Below are 19,569 nucleotides of genomic sequence, written 5' to 3'. Positions count from 1 at the left end.
TGGCGTCGTCTGTGCCCTGCTTGTAGTTTGAGAGGCTTTTCTGCATGCCCCTTCAGCTGAGCACGAGCCGGTACCTCCTGTCCCCACACGGAGACCTGTGCACCCCACTGTCTGCCCCCTCTCAAGCTGGTCCCTCAAGGGTAGGCAAATGCACAGGAGGTGTTTTTGGCTCACTTATTTAATCCTGACCTTTGGCAGACTAGTTAGCCTATTTGGCCTCAGTTTACTCCTGTGAAAAATGAGGATAATCATGGGATTGAATGAAGTTTTTAATGTCCTATGAGAGTTAACATGAATAGAATTTACCCTATGAATATCATCTCTCTCTCTTCCTCTCTCTTCTCTGTGAGTACAGAGGGAGAAGACAGCCAATAAACACACACCAGGAAGAACAGAATCTGCCAACCTCCAGTGTACATCTTGTAATCGAAGTCACTAAGTTAATAGTATTTTGCTAACAGCAGTCAGAAGGAAGACATTTGCTGAAACACAGGGCAACACAAACACCTGTGGAAAGTTATGTAGCCGGTCACTTAAATGGTTTGCTTCCATCTGTTTGGGGATGGCAGCTTTCTCCAATGGAAGGCAATGCTTCTGTTTGTTACTCCATGTGTTAGCAGAGGCTTATTTAGACACAACTTCGGGGCAGCACCTCTCACACACATCTTTCAAATACAGCTGAGTGCTGTATTTCTCTTTCTGGAAGTTTTCTTTCAGCAGATCTGAGTTGGAATCCTGAAATCTTTTTTTTTTTTTTTTCATTTTTCTTCTCAAAATGTTCAGGGCCTGTCTAGCAAGTTGAAAAAAAACCAGAAAAGTTGCACAGGAGGACGATTCAATGCCCTTCTGAGTGCTAGCAGGATTTCATGCTGGAGGGTTTGTGATGTTTCCTGGTAAGGACTAACAACACAGTGATCAGCACCCGATTCCAAACACCGGTGCCTTGGCCCATCACCAAACCCACCCTCGCCCTGCACGCTGCACCCGCAGCCACTGCGCCTGTGCAGTGTCGTCATGGAGTCTGAGAGGCCTGCACTTTGCTCCTTCCTGGCTCACCTCCCGGTCAGTCTGGCCTTCCACTCCCAGCACTCCCCGCTTCTGTCTCGTTTAAATGAAGCGTGAGCCTCTTCAGGGCCAGGCTCCGACCATGTCTTTCCTGACTCCGGTCTTGGTGGCCGTTGTCTGCATTTTGATTGTGTGGATCTATAAAAGTGCTGACAGACGTCTGCAGAGAAAGAAGGAGAGGACCCCAACTCCCCCATGGGTGGATGAAGACTTGAAAGACACCACTGACCACCAGCAGGCCGAGGAAGGTAAGGTGTGTGCCGGCCTGGCACCCCCTGGGGCAGAACTTAAGGAGAGGAAGGTGCCGGACAGTTGTGTGATGGCTGGCACTGTCAAGGCAGAAGCTGCTGGGGCTCATGTGGTCCTCCTTTAGCTCTCTGAAGGGGCTCATTACAGGCTGGCAGGGCGTGGGGGTAGGTTTTGATCAAGAACTCAGAAATGGAGTGCAGGGCATGCTGGCTCATGCCACCACCTTGCAAATCTGGGGCTAGAAACTGGGAGGATTGTGGGGCAAAAAGAGTGGGAGCAAAACTATGAGTGAGGCCCCCAGCTCAACCAATAAGCCAAGTAAAATGGTGCATACCTAGGAGCCCAGCTTCAAGGGTGGCAGAGGTAGGAGGGTTGCAGTCTAAGTCCTGGGGTGAGGAGTAGAGGAAGAATGTGAGACTTTCTCCCCCTAAAAGTAACTAAAGGTGTGCAACAAGTGGTAAATAGCCTCCCTAGTGAACATGGGCCCTGAGTGCAAAACCCAGCATTTGTATTGTGGGTTAAGGACAAGCCTGGGCTCCTTCCTCCATAGGTGAGAGTCCAGTTCAGGAGAAGACACTGCAAGGACTTGGGGGAAGGTATTGAAGGTAAGTTGGAGGATGGGCAGGAAATGCATAGTAGTAGCAGGGAGTAGATCAGGTAGGGGAAGGAGCTTGAGCTAGGGAAGGCCTAGGAGAGATGGGGAGAAGTGAGGAGGATCCACAGAGTGGAGGAGGAGAAAGAGCCCGCCACCATGCTAGAAGCCTCCTTGCAGGCTGAGGTGTTTATAAGCTACACGTCCCTGAGGAGGCCATAGGCATGTGAGAGTTCTCAGTGTGCGTTCAGACCTGTGGCCTTTGATGTTTGCTTTGCTCTTGATCCCTGAAGATATAAAAATGAAACTTCAAATTGGTAAAGGCAAATCAGGGAAAATGGACCTTTGGGGCTTAATTTTGTAAGTTCCTATTTTCCTTTTGGTGTTGGCCTTGGGATTGTTTGCTATTTTGTCAGCTCAATGATGTTAGAAAGGACTAAAAGAAATACCTTGGGCTGGGGATGTGGCTCACATGGTTGAGGGCCTTCCTAGCAAGCAGGAGGCCCTGAATTTCAAATCCAGTCCCACCAAAACCCAAAACTCATCTCATGGAGTGAGCTGAGTGATTTATTGATTTATTTTTACTTTTCACTGGTCCTGGGGCTTGAACTCAGGGCTTGGGCACCATCCCTGAGCCTCTTTGTGCTCAGGGCTAGTGCTCTACCACTTGAGCCACAGCACCATTTTGGTGTTTGAGTGGTTAGTTAGAGAGAAAAGTCTCATAGGGACTTTTCTGCCCAGGCTGGTTTTGCTCTGTGATCCTCAGATCTCAGCTTCCTGAGTAGCTAGGATTACAGGCATGAGCCACTGACACCTGGCTGAAAACAACTTTTAAAGGAACATGTCAGTCATCAAAATGATTTCTCTGAACACTGCTTTTAAGTGGAACTAAATAGTAAGAATAAAGAACACTTTTGAAGTCTGTTTCTTTCCTTTCCTTTTCTATTTTTTTTTTAAAGTCCGTCATGGGGCTTGAACTGTAGGTCTGGGTGCTCTCCCTGAGTTCTTCAGCTCAAGGCAAGGACTCTACCACTTGAGCCACAGCTCCACTTCCAGTTTTCTGGTGGTTAATTGGAGATAAGAGTTTCATGGACTTTCCTGCCCAGGGTTGGCTTTGAACTGTGATCATTAGATCTCAGCCTCCTGAGTAGCTAGGATTACAGGTGTGAGCCACCAGCACCCAACAATCTGAGTGATTTTTAAGTTGATGAGTAATTGTTCCAATTGACCTAATTCACCATAACAGAAACTTGAATTTATCACTTTTTTGTTTTGGTAGGTAAAATTTTCCTTTCTCTCGATGTAGAACAAGATGAGAACTTGAAGGTCAACAAAAATCATGGTCAGGGTTCTGTAGATCTGTAGATCTCTCCTTTTTTTTAAAATTTGGAGTTGACGTGACCTTACAGATATTTTTGAGATCCTTATTTCCTTCTCTCCAGCGGCCACCTTGGGACCCAGAAAGTCGGTTGGATCTGCATCCCTTCTTGTCTTCTTTGCAGATGCTGATGAGTGGCCAGAGGTGGAAGAAAGTGTTGAGCTCATCCCGTACTATCACACTCGCTATCCAGAGGAGGAAATGGCCACGAGGTCCCGGGAGTTTTATGAACTCCTCCGCCAGCGACGGTCCGTGCGGTCTATCAGCGAGGAGCAAGTGCCCATGGAAGTCATTGAAAACGTCATCAAAGCGGCAGGTTGGTCATGGTCCAACATCAGCTACCAGGCTGCTGTAGAAATGGAAGGCCAAAATGTGAATAAAGCTAGGAGTGAGATCTTTATAAAGTCTCTACCGGGTGGTAAGCAAGTGCCAGGGGCAGTGGTTCTGCTCTCTACATTGTAACTGTTGCAAACATCTTCAAAGCAGATGTGACAGCTGGTCAACACTTTGACATTAGCCAACCTTCAGGAACTTTAATTTAACAGTAAGGTTTGCTGGGCGCTGGGTGGCTCATGCCTGTTAATCCTAGCTACTCAGGAGGCTGAGATCTGAGGATCACAGTTCAAAGCCAGCCCGGGCAGGAGAGACCGTGAGACTCCTATCTCCAATAAACCACCAGAAAACCAGAAGTGGCACTGTAGCTCAAGTGGTACAGCGCGCGCCTTGAGCTGAAGAGCTGAGGGACAGCGCCCAGGCCCAGAGTTCAAGCCCCACGGCCGACCAAAAAAAAAAAAAAAAAAGTAAGGTTTCTGAAACATACTAGTAGAGTAGAAGAGAAATATGTATCTTCTTTCATCTCTTTCCCTTTAAAACAACTCTCCTTCTTACACACACACACACACACACACACACACACACACACACACACACACTTATGTTTATTTTCTTGGCAACAAACTGTTTATATTATACATCCTGATTTTCTACATTTATTCTAATGAGCTAGGAAAATCTACCCTTGTAAAATTTTAAAGCAAACCTCTTTTAATGTAAATTAACACTTTCTACAAAGGGGAAAATGAAATGCTTCATGGAAAAAGGGGAGGAGCTGGAAGAGAGAGACTCCTATTTGGAATCTCCTTTGAATCCTAGTCTTTTCTAAAGCAAATTCAAGTTCGCTTGCGAAAATTATTGCACGCCCATTGTGTGAAGAAATCAAGAATCAACTACTTCATTTCAGATAAAAAGATGGTAACATAGTTTATCTAACTAGGAGTAGTTTCTCTAGATTTCCTCTTGATATCCGAGAATATACACAAGAAGTTAAAACAAATTTTGCACAATTGAGAATAATACAGAGAAAACTAGTTGCTATGTGTACAGGAGCACATATTGGTGAATAAGTAATGTGAATACCAAGTAACTGAAATCGCTCAGCAAGAAGGTAGGCATCCTTCCGTAGTTGAAGTGGTATATGCCATCTAAGAGCTCCACCGAGCCCACGGGCCTCTTGCCCTCCCTCTGTGGGTGGAGCTTGTTCTACTAAACTACTCACATGGAAGGAAGACATCACTGATTATGAGATACCCCACCTGCGGGTCATGTGGTGCATCCTTGGGAAAGGTGGGCTCTCTTTAGGACAGAGGGCTCAGATTGAGGTCAGCAGTTAGCTCCCAATCTCCCAGTGGTATGTCAAAGGGAATTCCAGTCCCTTGCACCAGGGTGGTACCTAGGAGTTTTGTCCTGGAACAGATCCAGGAGTGAGTGGAAGGCTCTCAGAGCCATGGGAGCAGAAAGACACTGTTCTGTGTATTAGACACTCAGGAGCAGGACTTCCCTAACTCCTGTGTGACCCTAACAAAGTCACAAAGCCCACTGTGTAGCCACTCGGAGCTTTGAGAGAGCACTAAACAATGGGTAGCATGGTTATCCTTTTCACCATTGACACTCTACCACCTCCAGTAAGGTTGATACTTCATACTTCTTCAAGGATATCACAACCAATGGTCAACTGGAGATTTGGGCTGTATAATGAGAGCATCCCTTGAGTTTCCTCAGTGGCCATGTGTCATTAGGCTGTTTTCTCCTCCATGATGTGGACATTAGGGATATATTCCCACAGTCTCGCAACCCCTGGCTTTGCTATGAGTCAGGTTGGGGAGATACCACAGCGGGAATGAATGGAATCGAGTCAGCAGCTGAGTGCTGGAGTGCACTTTGAGATCATCTGACCTCATTTTGAGCAAGGACAACCTGTTATGTTTACTCTTAATAAACAGACTCACACTCCGCTACCATTAACTTCTGGCTTTAATTGATTGGGCGCTAGGAACAGCACCAAGCGGGGCCCACACGGAGCCCTGGACCTTTGTGGTTGTGAAGGACCCGGTTGTGAAGCATAAAATCCGGGAGATTATTGAGGAAGAAGAGGAAATTAACTACATGAAAAGAATGGGACGCCGATGGGTCACAGACTTGAAGAAACTGAGGTACCAAGATGACGCAGGGATGTTTGCCTTGCTGGGTTTACTGTTTTATTTTCCATTAGCATGTATTAAGTGTGCATATTACTGTGCTTCCGTGTGGTATTTCAACACATGCATGTAACTAGCATTGATCAAATCCCATCCCATTCCTCCTGTTTTTTTTAAGACATCTGATTCTACCTCTGGAAGGAACAGAGGAAATGAAGTCAGGCCGTACCCTTGTAGAAGCTCTGACCCAAATAATTGCTCCCTAAGTAAGGTGTCCAGGAGTGACTTCACGTTTCATCATCTGGAACATGAGATTGCAAAATACTTTTCAAGGGCTTGAGTGATCTGATCTTGCAAATGATTTTACTTGGCGCACTTTAGGTCAAGGACAAGTTTAGTACAGAAAAATCTCTGGTAGGCCTTGGTCACACCAGGCTTCCGGATCTCTAAGGAAGCTAGAGGGCGCTAGAGGGAAGGTGGCAGGAGGCTTACAGGTACAAGACTCTGGCTAACAGTATTTTAAATCATTGACCTGTTTTAGGATACAGGTAAATTGCTTAATGTTCTTCTACCTTTTTGGAACTTACAGTATTTTCCCTCTCTATGTAATTTATATGCTCTGAAAATTACTTTTACTAATATACAAATCAGAATTTTTAAATTGCAAGACGAGCTATAAAGAATGCAAGGTTGCTCAACTTGGTCTGACTCCAGGATTGATCTCCCAAACTATTAACCTTCTGCTTCTCTGTAAGGAAAAAAAGAAGCAATAACACCCAATGGGATGAAGCCAGTTGCAGTATAATAAAATGGCTTTGAAGTATAACAGATAGATGTTATTAGTGTTCAGAACCACAGGAAACAATGCCTACGTGCCTCTGACCATGCAAAATAATATCTATCAAAGTGAATTCCAGGAAGTAGAAACAAACAAAAGGAACCACAAAAAAATGTGCAGGTGGGGCTGGGGAGGTGGCTCAGTGGTAGAGCGCTTGCCTTGCATGCCTGAGGCCCTGGGTTCGATTCCTCAGCACCACATAAGCAAAAAGAAAAAAGCCAGAAGTAGGGCTGTGGCTCAAGTGGTAGAGTGCTAGCCTTGAGCTGAAGAGCTGAGGGACAGCGCCCAGGCCCAGAGTTCAAGCCCCACGACCGACAAAAAAAAAAAAAAAAAAAAAAAAAAAAGAACTACAGAGTCCTCCCAGAGGGAGGAAAACCACATGGGAAACCATGGCAACAGCCCAGGCAGAAGGGGTTGGACCTGGGAGGCAAGGAGAAGTTGGCAGAGAGACGGGTAGGGGCCAAAGCTGAGAGAACCAAGACAGAGCAGGTGACGAAAGGACAGAAGCTTGGTTCAGAAAACAGGAAGGCAGCTTTGGCTGGTGCACGAGAAAGTGTGCACTTGGAATCCTTGTGCTGCAGCTCAGAACACCTTTCTTGATACCACTGTCCTGACCTATGTATTTGGGCAGAAATCCCATTGTAGAATATTCTAAGGATATATTATATATTGGGACTTTTCCTTAAGACGTTTTGTGTCATCGGTGAGAGATGATAGGACAAGTGAATGGAATAAAAAAAAGTAATGTGCAACAGGCAAAAGCCATAGAAAGCTGGCAGTTAAAGAAAGCAAAGAAACTTGATTGTTTAGCTTGGTCTTCAATCTACAAAATGGCCACTCGCATTTGACATCTTAAGAGAGCAAAGATTATGGTGGGTTTTTTCTCTACCCATTTTGGGATTTTTTTTTTTAATTGTATTTTATTTTATTTGAGAACATACTGTACAGAGGGGCTACAATTACATGGGCAGGATAATGCATACATTTCTTACCAAGCATTGCAGCCTCCTCCTTTGTTTACCCTTCACTTCCCTTCCCCGCCTCCCCCCTCCTCCACCCAATTTTACCCCCCTCCCCCCACCCAATTATACCCCCCTCCCCCCCACACCGAAATTGTAAAGCTGGTTTTGACATGACATTTTGTACTTCTCATTGTTGCAACAGGTCCACCTGAATCCTTAAACGACTTGTTTGTCCCCATCTCCTCCACATGTTATACTGACATCAAATATAGTGAAAGCGGGGGTTACACTGTGGGGGAGGGACATACAAAGCAACAAAGAAATAATCTTATAAATGCATTAGAAACACATGCATGAAAGAAACGAAAACATTAAAATACATATTTAAGGGTTCATTTTCCTAACATCACATTATCTGGCCTTTTCCGCTTGACTCATACCTATACTAGATATTGCAAATAAGGGAAACCATGGGACCTATGCTTCTTTGGGCCTGGCTTACTTCACTCAATATAATTTTTTCCAAACCTTTCCATTTCCTAACAAATGGGGAAATGTCGTTCTTTCTGATGGAGGCATAGAATTCCATTGTGTATATATACCACATTTTCTTGATCCATTCATCTACTGAGGGGCATCTGGGTTGGTTCCTCTGTAGTTCTTGACATTTCAGGGTCAGCCTTGGTGATAGCACTGTCCGCCCCACCCTCCATCTCTTTCTGAAGTAGATCTGATTGTGTGAGCCTGCGGTGCGTCTCCGTGGCTTCCCAGTCGAAGGCCAGACCCTGGAAACTTTGCATGCATCCCACCGCCATTCCCAGCAGGCATCCCCTCCTGCAGCTGGCCAAGCGTCTGGAACTAACTATCATGCATTCTCCTTCCTGCCTCTGCCTTCTCTTACCCCTGCACCCTGCCTGGGATGTTTTCCCCAAGCCTCCTTCTCTACCTAGTTTTCAATGCCCATCCAGAGGCCATGTCTATGGATGTTTCTTAACCTTCTTGGTGTCCCTCCCAACTCTTATACCAGAGTTTGAACTCAGGACCTCTAGCTTACTAGGTTTCTGCTCTACCTCTAAACTAGCTTTTTGCTAGATATTCTAGAGAGAAAGTCTCTTGGAATTTTCTGCCCTGTCTGGCCTCAAACCTCGGCCTCCAGAGTAGCTAGGCTACAAGTGCGAGGCACTCTGGGTTTTTAATTAATTCCTATTGTTGTTGTTTTGAGACAGAATCTTGCTTTTTAGTACAAGCTAGCTTCAAACTCAATATGCAGTCCAGGCTGGCCTCAAAGTCTTGATCCTCTTGCCGTAGCTCCCCGGGTCCTGGGATCACAGCTGTGTAGTTTTTCCTGATCTTGTTCAAAATGAAATTTTCAGGTTTTGGGGTACTCCTAAGGTACATGGCCTCTCTGTTTTGTTGGCCTTCCAAGGCTTCAGTAACTTAGTAACTTGTAGCCTGTAACAGTTATCTCTGTATCTTTCAGCAGTTCATAACTTTATCATACTAGACACTTACTAATGCATGATTTTTAAATTCAATGACCTTGTGTGGAAAGAAATGAATAAGACAAAGCTCAGGATTTCTCCTCTTTTGACTTAAATATCAAAGACAAGTAAATGTATTTTTAAAAGTCATAAATAAGCTAAGGTAGTAAAACAAGAGCACATATCTTCCTGAATCTCTCCCCATTCCAGAACGAATTGGATTAAAGAATATTTGGACACTGCCCCTGTTTTGATTCTCATTTTTAAACAAGTGCATGGTTTTGCTGAGAATGGCAGGAAAAAGGTGCACTACTACAATGAGATCAGCGTTTCCATCGCCTGCGGCATCCTGCTGTCCGCACTGCAGGTATGTTGTCCATCCTCAGGCCCCTGGGGGAGAGGTGAGACTTGAAGCCCCACCACAGCCTTAACAGAAAATGTCAGCTGACGTTCCAACCCAGAGTCACTTGGAGACGTTTTATCAAAAGCTGAACTGACAAATAAGGTAGCTCCGATGTGAAAACGGACACTGGAAACCTGGATTGTTAGGTGTGATTATTCAGTAAGGGGGAATTCATAACACTGTGTGTTGTGTTTTCACTCTTTTGTAACAACATGTAGCTTCAGGGTTTAGAAGACACACAGGAAGAACTTCAGAGCCTCAAAGTCACAGAGTAACTTCCCTTGGTATGAGGCTGTTATTACCTGAGCTGATGGAATTACTAAAAAGCTGTAAGGAAGGCTTGAGGACAGTTAACACTGTGTTGGAAAGATGATGATATGTTCACATAGATTTCTCTCTACATAAGAACTAGAGCAGTGCTACCACAGCAGGGCTGTGGAGAAATGGAGCAGGATAGAGCTGTGCCTCTCAAACCATGGAACATTCCTGGAAGGCTCTGGGGCAGGCTAGCTCAGGAGCTCTCTGTCAGGGTGGGGCCCATGTCTAGGTAGAGGATGGAGAGATGGTATAAACTCATAAAAGAAGGCAAAAAGATTTTAAGAGCGAAAGATCCTTTCAAGAGATAATTCAAAAAAATATTAGGAGCTTCCTCAATCTCATAAAGAGAATTTTGGAAGTTAGTAACACCTTACAAGACGCAGTCCTGGTTGCAGAGAAGAGAAACAGGCTTTTTAGACTATTCTGAAAATTGACTTGAGGAAGATGGCATTTGTTTTCCTTTTTTAATCTGCTTTCCTGTTGAGTTTGCTGCCCTCTAGTGGCCACCAGGCATAATTTTCCCCCCCCCCCTTTTTTTTAAAATCGGTTGTGGGACCTGAACTCTGAGCCTGGGCACTACCCCTTTGCTCTTCAGCTCAAGGCTAGCGCTCTACCACTTGAACCACAGCGCCACTTCTGGCTTTTTCTGCTTATGTGGTGTTGAGGAATTGAGGGCCTCATGCATGCGCTCTACCACTGAGCCACCTTCTCAGCTCTGGCATAATTATTTTTTAACAAATATTTTACTGAAAAGGTGATGTACAGAGGGGTTACAGTTATGTAAGGTAATGAATATATTTCTTTTCAAACAGTGTTACCCTCTCCCTCATTTTCTCCCACTTTCCCTCCCCCTGACTCCTCTCCCCCCACAAGTTGTAAAGTTCATTTTCAACGTAGTGTCTAGCAAATATTGCGGTTACATTGGCTCACCTTTTGTCCCACCATTTCTGTGATTCTCCTTCCCTTACCTAAATCAGATAAACTTACACACAAGACAAAGGGTACCAAAATCAGAAACAGTGACTACGGGGAATAAATCAGAGGAGGAAGAAAAAAGACAAAAGCAATAACTGCAAACAATATATTAAAAAAGAAAAACAAAACAACCACCAAAAAGCTCTCAGGTTTCTATATCATGGAGTTCATTTCCATTAGCATCATTTTTATGGTCAGATGTACATAGCTGTTGGGCTATTGTGATCCTCTGCTAAGACTATCCTAGGTGTATACTAATTATTACAAATGAGGGAAACCATGGGACCTATGTTTCTTTGGGTCTGGCTTACTTCACTTATATGATTTTTTTCCCAAGCCTTTCCATTTCCTTATAAATGGGGAGATATCATTCTTTCTGATGGAAGTATAGAATTCTGTTGTGTATATATACCACATTTTCTTGATCATTCATTTACTGAGGGACATCTGGGTTGGTTCCATATCTTAGCTATGGTCAATAGTCACCAGGCATAATTCTAAGGGTAGGCTACTGCATAGAAAGAAGAGAGAAATCTTCAGGGAGCCTCATCTTGAACACGTGACCTGGCTCAATGATCTCCCTGTGCAGCCCCAGACCGTTTTGGCTCAGGCTTCAAGGTGGTGATGTGGTTGGAAAAGCAAAGTCAGGGAAGAGAGCAGTTGGAGAAGTGTCTAGAAGCAGCCCATTGGTTTTACTTAGGTGTCCATTATTTAGAAGCTTAAGGAGAGATGGATGGGAGGGGAATTGCCCACCTCAGAGCCCCACGCTCCAGAGTGTTTTCAATAGGACAGTTCATTGCTTCCATTTGTTGGTTCTGTGGTTATCAGACCACCTTGGCCATGTTGTTGTTCAGAATAAAATATGTAAACCTTTATTAATAACATATTAAGATATAGCATTCAACACTTTAAAGTTATGAATATGATGATATTTTAGGAGTACCATATATTACTATGTGATATGTAAATGCAATTTATTTATTTTTTCCAGTACTGGGGCTTGAACTCAGGGCTGCTTTTTCATCCAGGACTGGTGTTATACCACTTGAGACATACCTCTAGTTCAGCATTTTGCTAGTTCATTGGGGATAAGAGTTTCTTGGCTCTGTCTACCTGGGCTGGCTTCAAATCTCAATGCTCAGATCTCAGCTTACTAAGCAGCTAGGACTGACAGGTGTGGGTTAACACAAGAGCCCAGGCTGGCCTTGCCTGTCCAGCCTACCTCAGTCTCTCAAATGCTAGGATTACAGATGTGGACCACGGGCACTCTGCTTCATGTCTGTGAATGCAGTGGGTGACAAAATCTTAAATGTTACTAATGCTCCTAGGATTTGTCGTTTATGTTTATAACCAAGTAACTGCTAGAGCACAAAGATCTAGTTCCTTTTCCACGTTCAAAGACCTGTTGAATTCAATCCTTGGCCCTTCGTGGGTCTGAGGATTCCAGGTATAAAACTCTGACCAATGGTAAAACGAAATAATCACATTAAGAGAGATTGATACTAACAGAAATCAGCTTTACATTAACAAAAGGAACCGGAGAACATATTTGGTGTTCTTACTGCTTGTACTGCCAAAGATTCACAGAATTCCATATGGAGTCAAAGCTGTGTCTTGAAGGCTAACTAAAATATCAAGTAACAGTGAGTAAACACATTAATATTTTCTTGGTGAAAGGTCAAGATTTACCTATTCCAAACCCAAGTACAACAAGGTATGACTAAAGAAGAGAAATGACATCATGAGGTAGAGACAGTCTAAGCTCACAGTAAAGAAGAAGACAGTAGATTTTTCAATGCACAAGCTGTTGAGAACAGCCCCACAGACGGCACAAATGCCACAAGACGATGCAGTGTTCTGTGTGAGCTCTTCAGAGGAGATGAGACCAAGCCACGCCAGGCCACACACTTTTGTGAATTCACATATTTATATGACTGCTATTGACAGCCAACCACAGCCAGATGGATGGCTGGAGTTGAGGGAAGAGTATTTAGCAGGAAAGTCATAGTCAAATCAGGGCCAGAATATTGCAATAGTCGACTGCAGCTACCAGCCTGGCCGTGTTTGGAGCATCGAGCAACCCCTTAGCTCAGAAGGAATTCTCTGGGTATTCTGTCATCCCTCGGGTACAGCTGGATCCTGACGTTTCTTTCTGCTTATGTAGTGCTGAGGAATCGAACCCAGGGCCTCATGCATGCAAGGCAAGCGCTCTACCACTGAGCCACCTTCCCAGCCCATCACATTTCTTTCTATAAAATGTAAGCATTCCGAATGCTCAAGCGTCGCTGAAAAGATAAAGCTGCCATTAGTTCTTCTTTCACGTGCTTCCCCTTGCTTGGTTAGAAGAAGGCGGAGGGAAGTAGAGGAGCCCCGGTGAGATTCTTGACACCTGTGACCTGAGCTCGCCTCCTCTCTGCTGTCCACGTTCGAGGAAATGCTGGTGTGAGCAGGCGCAGTGGGGATGCGAGGGTGCAGAGCTGTGATTTTTAACATTATTTCCTGTAACTGACTTTTAACTGTGCCCCTGTCTCTCTCCCATTCTAGAATGCAGGGCTGGTGACGGTCACCACCACGCCCCTCAACTGCGGTCCTCGTCTCAGGGTGCTCCTGGACCGCCCCACAAATGAGAAGCTGCTGGTGCTGCTCCCTGTGGGGTACCCCGGCAAAGAGGCCCTGGTACCCAACCTCAGCAGGAAAGCCCTGGACCAGATCATGGTGACAGTGTAGGCAGACGGGCCTGCTCCTCTTCTCTCCCCTCTGCTCTCGTGCTCAGTCAGGCCTCTCCAGCCCTGCCCGCAGGGAGGCTGTCCTCATGACACTGGTCTCCGCGCTCCAGCACGTTTTGTCCAATGTTCCTGGGTTCTCACCAGCTGTGTGAGGAGGGGAATGGAGGGGCAAGAGACCATCAAGGATGTTCACTTGCATTTCTTATCTACACCGGAAGTGCCTTGATGCTGTACCAAGAATATGCCCCACCTCGTACACTTTAAAAACCATTGTCGAAAATCACTGGTAACATTTTAAATGAAAACAAAACAACACAACAACAACCAACTCTCTTGCTGGTGCCGGTAGCTCATGTCTGTCTCCTGCTACTCAGGAGGCTGAGATCTGAAGATCATGGTTCGAAGTCAGCCTGGGTGCGAGTGTGCGTGTAAAAGGAGTCTCTCCAATTAATTAGCAAAAAAAAAAAAAAGCCAGAAGTGGAAGTCTGGATCAAGTGGTAGAGCACTAGCCTGGAGCAAAAAGCTCAAGGACAGCACCTAGGCCCTGAGTTCAAGGCTCAGGACTAGTACCTCCCCCCACCCCACTATACCTCAGAGAAATATGTAATCAGAAAGCTTAATATAGTAAGAATTCAACTATGTGATGATTCTTCAGTTTAATTTGTATGGAAATAAATAACTTCCTACCCTCTGAGCTCCAGTGGCTCTAAAGGAAGGATATGCCTTTGTGATGTACTCTTTTACTGAACTTCGTGGATATTTTTGCAAGTTTTGAATACATATTTTAACTTTACATAGACAGGAGCATACATCATATACTATTCAACATGTTTCCTAAGTCATGCTTTTAATCTACACAGGTGCAGGCAGATCTAGGTCCTTCATTTTCATGGCTCTCGACCTCTATCTGAATTTACTGTATGCTCTTTATTTTCTTTTGACATTTTCTTTTGGCATCCTGTTCCCTTCATTCTTTTTCCTTGAGTAAATGCTTAGCACTTCTCTAATGGACATATCTAGGAAAGCATTGCTGGGTTGAAGTATATTCATCCTTCCACATGAATCACAATATCTTTATCCAGATATTGACACATTACCCTGCAATACTTGTTTGCTTCCTAAAATACTTAAAATCCCATTTTCTTTAAAGTTTCTTCCATAACCTGTTGGCAAATTGGGCCATGGTTTAGGTATAATTTAGGTATGGTGTGATTGTCCTTCATGTATCTGTGTGCTTGGTCTCCTGGCTGTTGGTCCTGGAGGATGATGGAATTTTTAGGATGGTAGGCTCCGTGGAGAATCTTCAGGAAGGTGTGAACTAAGTTAGCTCTCATGCCACCCTTTAGTAGTCTTTGAAAGAGGCCTGTTGTAAAAAGAACAAGCTTAATCCCCTCCCCCTCGCGTTCTGGTTCAAGTAATCTATCTGAGGTATAACATTATAGCAACACAAACAAACCAGCACAAGCCCTAAGACATCTCATTGGTCACACTCATCCCTGCGCCCCTGGTCCCTGGAACAGTGGCTGCTATATGAATGTTTGTTGAATGGTTGAGTAAATGGAGGCCCAGGACTGTTGCGTCTGGTCTTAGTGTCACATCATGGCGACCCAGTGGAATTCAAGTCCAGACTGCTGACCCCATAAAACGTGGCTAAGAGGAAGCAGTTATTGTTAAGGCCATCCAAGGTATGGCTCTAAAGGCTCTGTCCCCTTTCCATGACTTCATACTGAGGACCAGGCACCTTTCCCATAGTGTGTTTGTATGGCTATGAGCCAGACACATGCTCCTAGTGCACAGTGGAGTTGCAATTCTAGAAGATTCTTCAAAAGATCAGGGCCTGAACCCAAGGAATTAGGAACAGAGCTTCTGGGGCCAGGGAACTGCAAAGCCCCAGGATCCTGGCAATGGCAAAGAGCAGGAGACACGAGCCACTGTGGACCCAGCAGAGGTCTCTTGTGGAAAGCTGGAGGTCACATAGGTCTTTAAAAGGCAAAGAAGGAGTCACAAAAGAGGCTTTTACCCCAGCCGTCCGTACATCCCACATTGCTTTGAGCCAAGATGGAGAGCCCTAGGGAGACAGCTCAAAGGTATACACAGGCTTGGAGACGGTTGGTTTGGGGTCTTTTCCTTTGTGTTGATTCTGGCCTTTCTTTCCAGTCATTTGCATGTGGTTTCCCTCCCACATTGTTTTGGAATCCAGCCTGGAATGTATAAATTACTTACTGAGCAAGCAAACAGCAGGGCCACCAAAGGAATTGAAAATAAAACCCCCTGAAGTGGGGTTGAGGAAGGGCAGTGAGGAGGGGGAAGAGTAAGGGAGGAAGAGTGAGTGGAGAAGGGGAGGTTAAAAAGAAAGGCTGAGGACATGAACTCCAAGCGACTGTGACATAAACTCCTGGTCCCGAGAGGACCTGTTCCAGCAAGCAGATACTTGGAGAGAGAGAGGGAGAAAGCGACAAGACCAGAGACAGAGAGGACACAACATATATACAGAAGGAGCGGGGGAGACCACAGACCCCAAGATCCCACATGGGTGATAGTCAAACTCCCGTGGAAGTCTGGGTTAGTCAGATTGGATTCTGCGCTGTGTCCCTCGAGTCTTTGCGTCTGTCTCTCAGGAAGATGAACATCATGGATAGATTAGTCCCTGGACGTTGAATGGTCTCCCTGGATTTCAGCAAAACCTTTTCTGCATTTTAGGTGGGAGACTATTGGGGTGAAAGTATCTGAGCCTCAGATTTTGGAGCTGGATGAGCCAGCTTCAACAGAGCCCGCATAATTATGGGGAGTGTGGGCGTCTGTGTGTGCAAGGTGGAGCTGTGGGAAGAAGCCGAACTATTACAACTTCCACTGGTGGGAATCTGGGGTTCTAATGTCATTTCTTGTCATACAGGGAGCAGGGGAGGGATTAAAGAGGATGCTTGTTGTAAAGTTTTGGACTGAAAAAAAAAAGGGAATTGAAAGGCTATTTCTAAGTCCATATTCCACTCAAGGGCAGGATGAAAGACCCATGGTATTAGATTCCAAAAAACAGATCAGAGGACACACGGGACAGACCCCAGCCAGCTAGACAGACACTGTTCTGTTTCCAGAAGAAGAATCCTAAGACAAGAAGTTGGTGACAGAAGTTATGGGGGTTCTGGAGCATCAAAGGGGGCAGTGCCCACCCTTCCCTTCTCCCTCTTACTGCTACGGGGATGGCTGCAAACCACAGCCTTCTAGCTAGGGGCAGATGCCAGGCAAGGCAACCACAGCCAGGAATCCTGCCTGAGGCAGAAGGGCGGACATGCTCTGACTTGTCTCTCCCCCTCTCCCCATATTCAATTCGCTGAAGCAGTCTCCCTCTCCCTTCCTCCTTCTTTCTCCTCCCTTCCTCCTTTTACTTGAAGACAAAGACCTTTAAGAGAAGGGAAACATTGATAGCTTCCTAGTAATAAGAAAATAGCACACACACACACACACACACACACACACACACACACACACACACACACACACACTTTTCTGTCACTATGAGGTTATATAAGTATCTTTCCTTCCCTGACCCCAGAACACCACACCACGCTGTCTTGTTGTGTCCAGATCACAGGGGGAATCATGGGTCCCTGGAACCCTAGCACCTGGCTCTACTCCTGACTGTGATCTTGGGCAAGAATTTCAACATCCCCATCAGGTATTTCCTTTATGGGAAAGGAGGAAATGGTAGCTGTGCACCATCCCTCAAAGGATGATGGGTTCTGCTGCGTGGGGTGGGGGCGGGTGTAGGGGGAATGAACAGCTTCTGGCAACAGCACCTGAGTTCCCATACTGAGAAGACACCACAGTGGTCCAGGGCTCCGCTGTCTTCAGGCAGAGTCTGACCAAAAGACAAAGCTGCTTCAGTCATCCTCCTCCTTCAGGGGCAATGTGTGGACTTGGAGATCAAGTCACATCCATTTTTAGCCTTTAATCAAACACGCAGTTTCTACCAGTGGGAGTCTAGTGTCCCACTGGTTTCCTGCCAAATGTCGCCTGGCTAGAATTAAATGAGAAACAGGTAGTAGGAAAGATGAAACAAGTCCCCCTTCCCTTGGTCTCTGAATGGCATCCCAATGACTAGCAAATTCAGCCTCTGTCCCAGCACAAATCCTGTTTGAAGTGCTGTGCCTTTAGAGTTAGGGCCCTGAGGTCTGAGGTCACCTGGGGCCAGGCCAGAGGGCCCCGGCCAGTGGGTGAGTACCTGGGCCCCACCATTTGGTTTGCAGGTCTGGCCAGTCTATCCAAAGCCTGCGACACGGCAGGTTGGCTTCTCAGTATGGCTCTCCATTGGTTCCAGAAAGCTCCTTTCCAATCTGCAGCCTATATTAATACCATCATTAATAATGCACTCGTTTCTGAAGGAGTAAACATTGAGCTGGTGATTTCAAAGGCATCTGTGGCCTTCTGGCTTCACAAAATAAATCACTGAACTAAAACAAGACTATCAACTATGCAAGACCTCACAGATATCAAGAGTCTGGTTCATAAAATTGAAATGAGGCTTTTGAAACTCGTGTAAGTGTCACACACTCTTTTGTGTACCTGAAGCTAGTGGACTTCAGCTTTTCGGTTAGGTGTTTAAATGTAATTAAATGAACACTTCTGCCTTTCTCTTAATTAAGGGCTAAGAAACGAAGTGATTTAACTTATGCCAATTTTTACCCATGCATGATTGTTTTTTCCATGTTGAAAGCAGACCTCAGAGTTTCCTAGCTTAGAGGCAGAAACTAAACCAGAGCCAGCATGAACCCTGGCAGTGACCTATAAAAGGAAAATGGTGGAGGAGATGCTAGGAAGAACAGGAAAGATAGCCACTAATTAGAACTCAGACAGGATATGAAAATCAAAGGTGATGGATGGTAGCTTTCATTCTTTAAGACTTTCTATCTCAAGACTTGTTTCCATGGCCATGTCCATACTTGATGCATATTTGTTAAATGCATGCAATGTTCCTCATTTATATCCATCGGCCCCATTTCTTGCTGGTGATTGAATTCAGGGCATTGTACATGTCAGCAAGCACTCTGCTACTAAGACCCAGCCCTAGCTTTCACTTATTTTTTTTTAATATCTATTCTCAATGAAGATTTAATGCAGCTGGTTAAATTGAAGTTATTTGAAAGCCACAGACTAGAATAAGCAGAAGGATTTAAGACGATAAGAAGACTACTTCTGACTAGCCATGCTCCACTTCAGCACTGAGTGCAAATGTATAAAACTTAATTCAAGATGATTGCAATGGCACCATGTTATCTACGCACGGGATCTCTTGAGAATTGTCCAACTGTAACAAGACTTCTCTAAAGAGTACTTACTCTAAAGAGTACTTCTGTGTTTGTTCTTTGCCACATAAAAATTTAGCCTCCACCCATTTTAACTCAGCACATGGCATCTCAGTCACAGCAGAAGTTATTTATCACAGACATTGAGATAAATGGCTCACTTCAAAATGATAAAGTAGACTGAGGTATTGAGACATCTCCAAGTCTCACATACAAGCAGATAGGATTTGTATTGCCATTGCTATGATGGATCATGGAAAGCAAACTGGACGACATGCCAGCCAATAACAGATCTATCTTTTTAAAGATGAGTTTTGAAGGAGGCTCTCCTGGCCCACTGACTTTTTTCTGTACTTATTTATGTGTGGTGATTATTTATTAATTTACAGAATCAGAACCTATAATGAAGATGCTTTATCTTTTTAAAATTAAGAGGTGAATGTAGGCAAAAACTGTTAGTCCAACAGGAATTATAGGCTTGAATTTTAACAGTGAGATTTAATAGGCATGAAGAAAAGGTCTCATAAGCTTCAAAAAAAAAAAAAAGACCAGTAGGTTCATTGAAAAAATCTTGGGGTTTTATTGGTACAAGTACAATTTGAGCCAACCTATTACATAGTAGCAAATATCATATAGTCCTAAGCTGTATTATTAGGAGAAACAGAAGTGCAGCTAAATAATGCTCTCATTGTATTCTCCAATGGCCAGAGCATATTTTGTGCATATTTGAGGGCTGACTACCTGTTTTCAATACTGACACATTTTTAATACCCAGAGAAACACATCAGAGATGGTAAAGTGATGGAAC

At 44.7% G+C, this 19,569-nt stretch overlaps 1 protein-coding gene across 1 annotated transcript; it reads left to right on the top strand.

Moving 5' to 3' along the window:
• Positions 1-1,079: 1,079 nt before the first annotated feature.
• Positions 1,080-14,176, top strand: Iyd (iodotyrosine deiodinase). Its single transcript, XM_070010904.1, has 5 exons — positions 1,080-1,313; positions 3,409-3,600; positions 5,614-5,773; positions 9,250-9,406; positions 13,280-14,176. The coding sequence occupies exons 1-5, from the start codon at positions 1,112-1,114 to the stop codon at positions 13,460-13,462; spliced, it is 894 nt and encodes a 297-aa protein (XP_069867005.1). The 5' UTR covers positions 1,080-1,111; the 3' UTR covers positions 13,463-14,176.
• Positions 14,177-19,569: the final 5,393 nt, after the last annotated feature.

This window comes from Dipodomys merriami, unplaced genomic scaffold (assembly GCF_024711535.1).
Source record: "Dipodomys merriami isolate MVZ:Mamm:240054 unplaced genomic scaffold, mDipMer1.0.p SCAF_8, whole genome shotgun sequence".
Taxonomy (NCBI): domain Eukaryota; kingdom Metazoa; phylum Chordata; class Mammalia; order Rodentia; family Heteromyidae; genus Dipodomys; species Dipodomys merriami.
This window is presented reverse-complemented; position numbering and strand designations above follow the sequence as displayed.

Coding starts and splice junctions, on each gene's coding strand:
- Iyd (XM_070010904.1), top strand. CDS start 1,112: ATGAAGCGTGAGCCTCTTCAGGGCCAGGCTCCGACCATGTCTTTCCTG. Junction 3,601..5,613: donor AAACGTCATCAAAGCGGCAG/GTTGGTCATGGT, acceptor ATTGGGCGCTAG/GAACAGCACCAAGCGGGGCC. Junction 9,407..13,279: donor TCCTGCTGTCCGCACTGCAG/GTATGTTGTCCA, acceptor CTCCCATTCTAG/AATGCAGGGCTGGTGACGGT.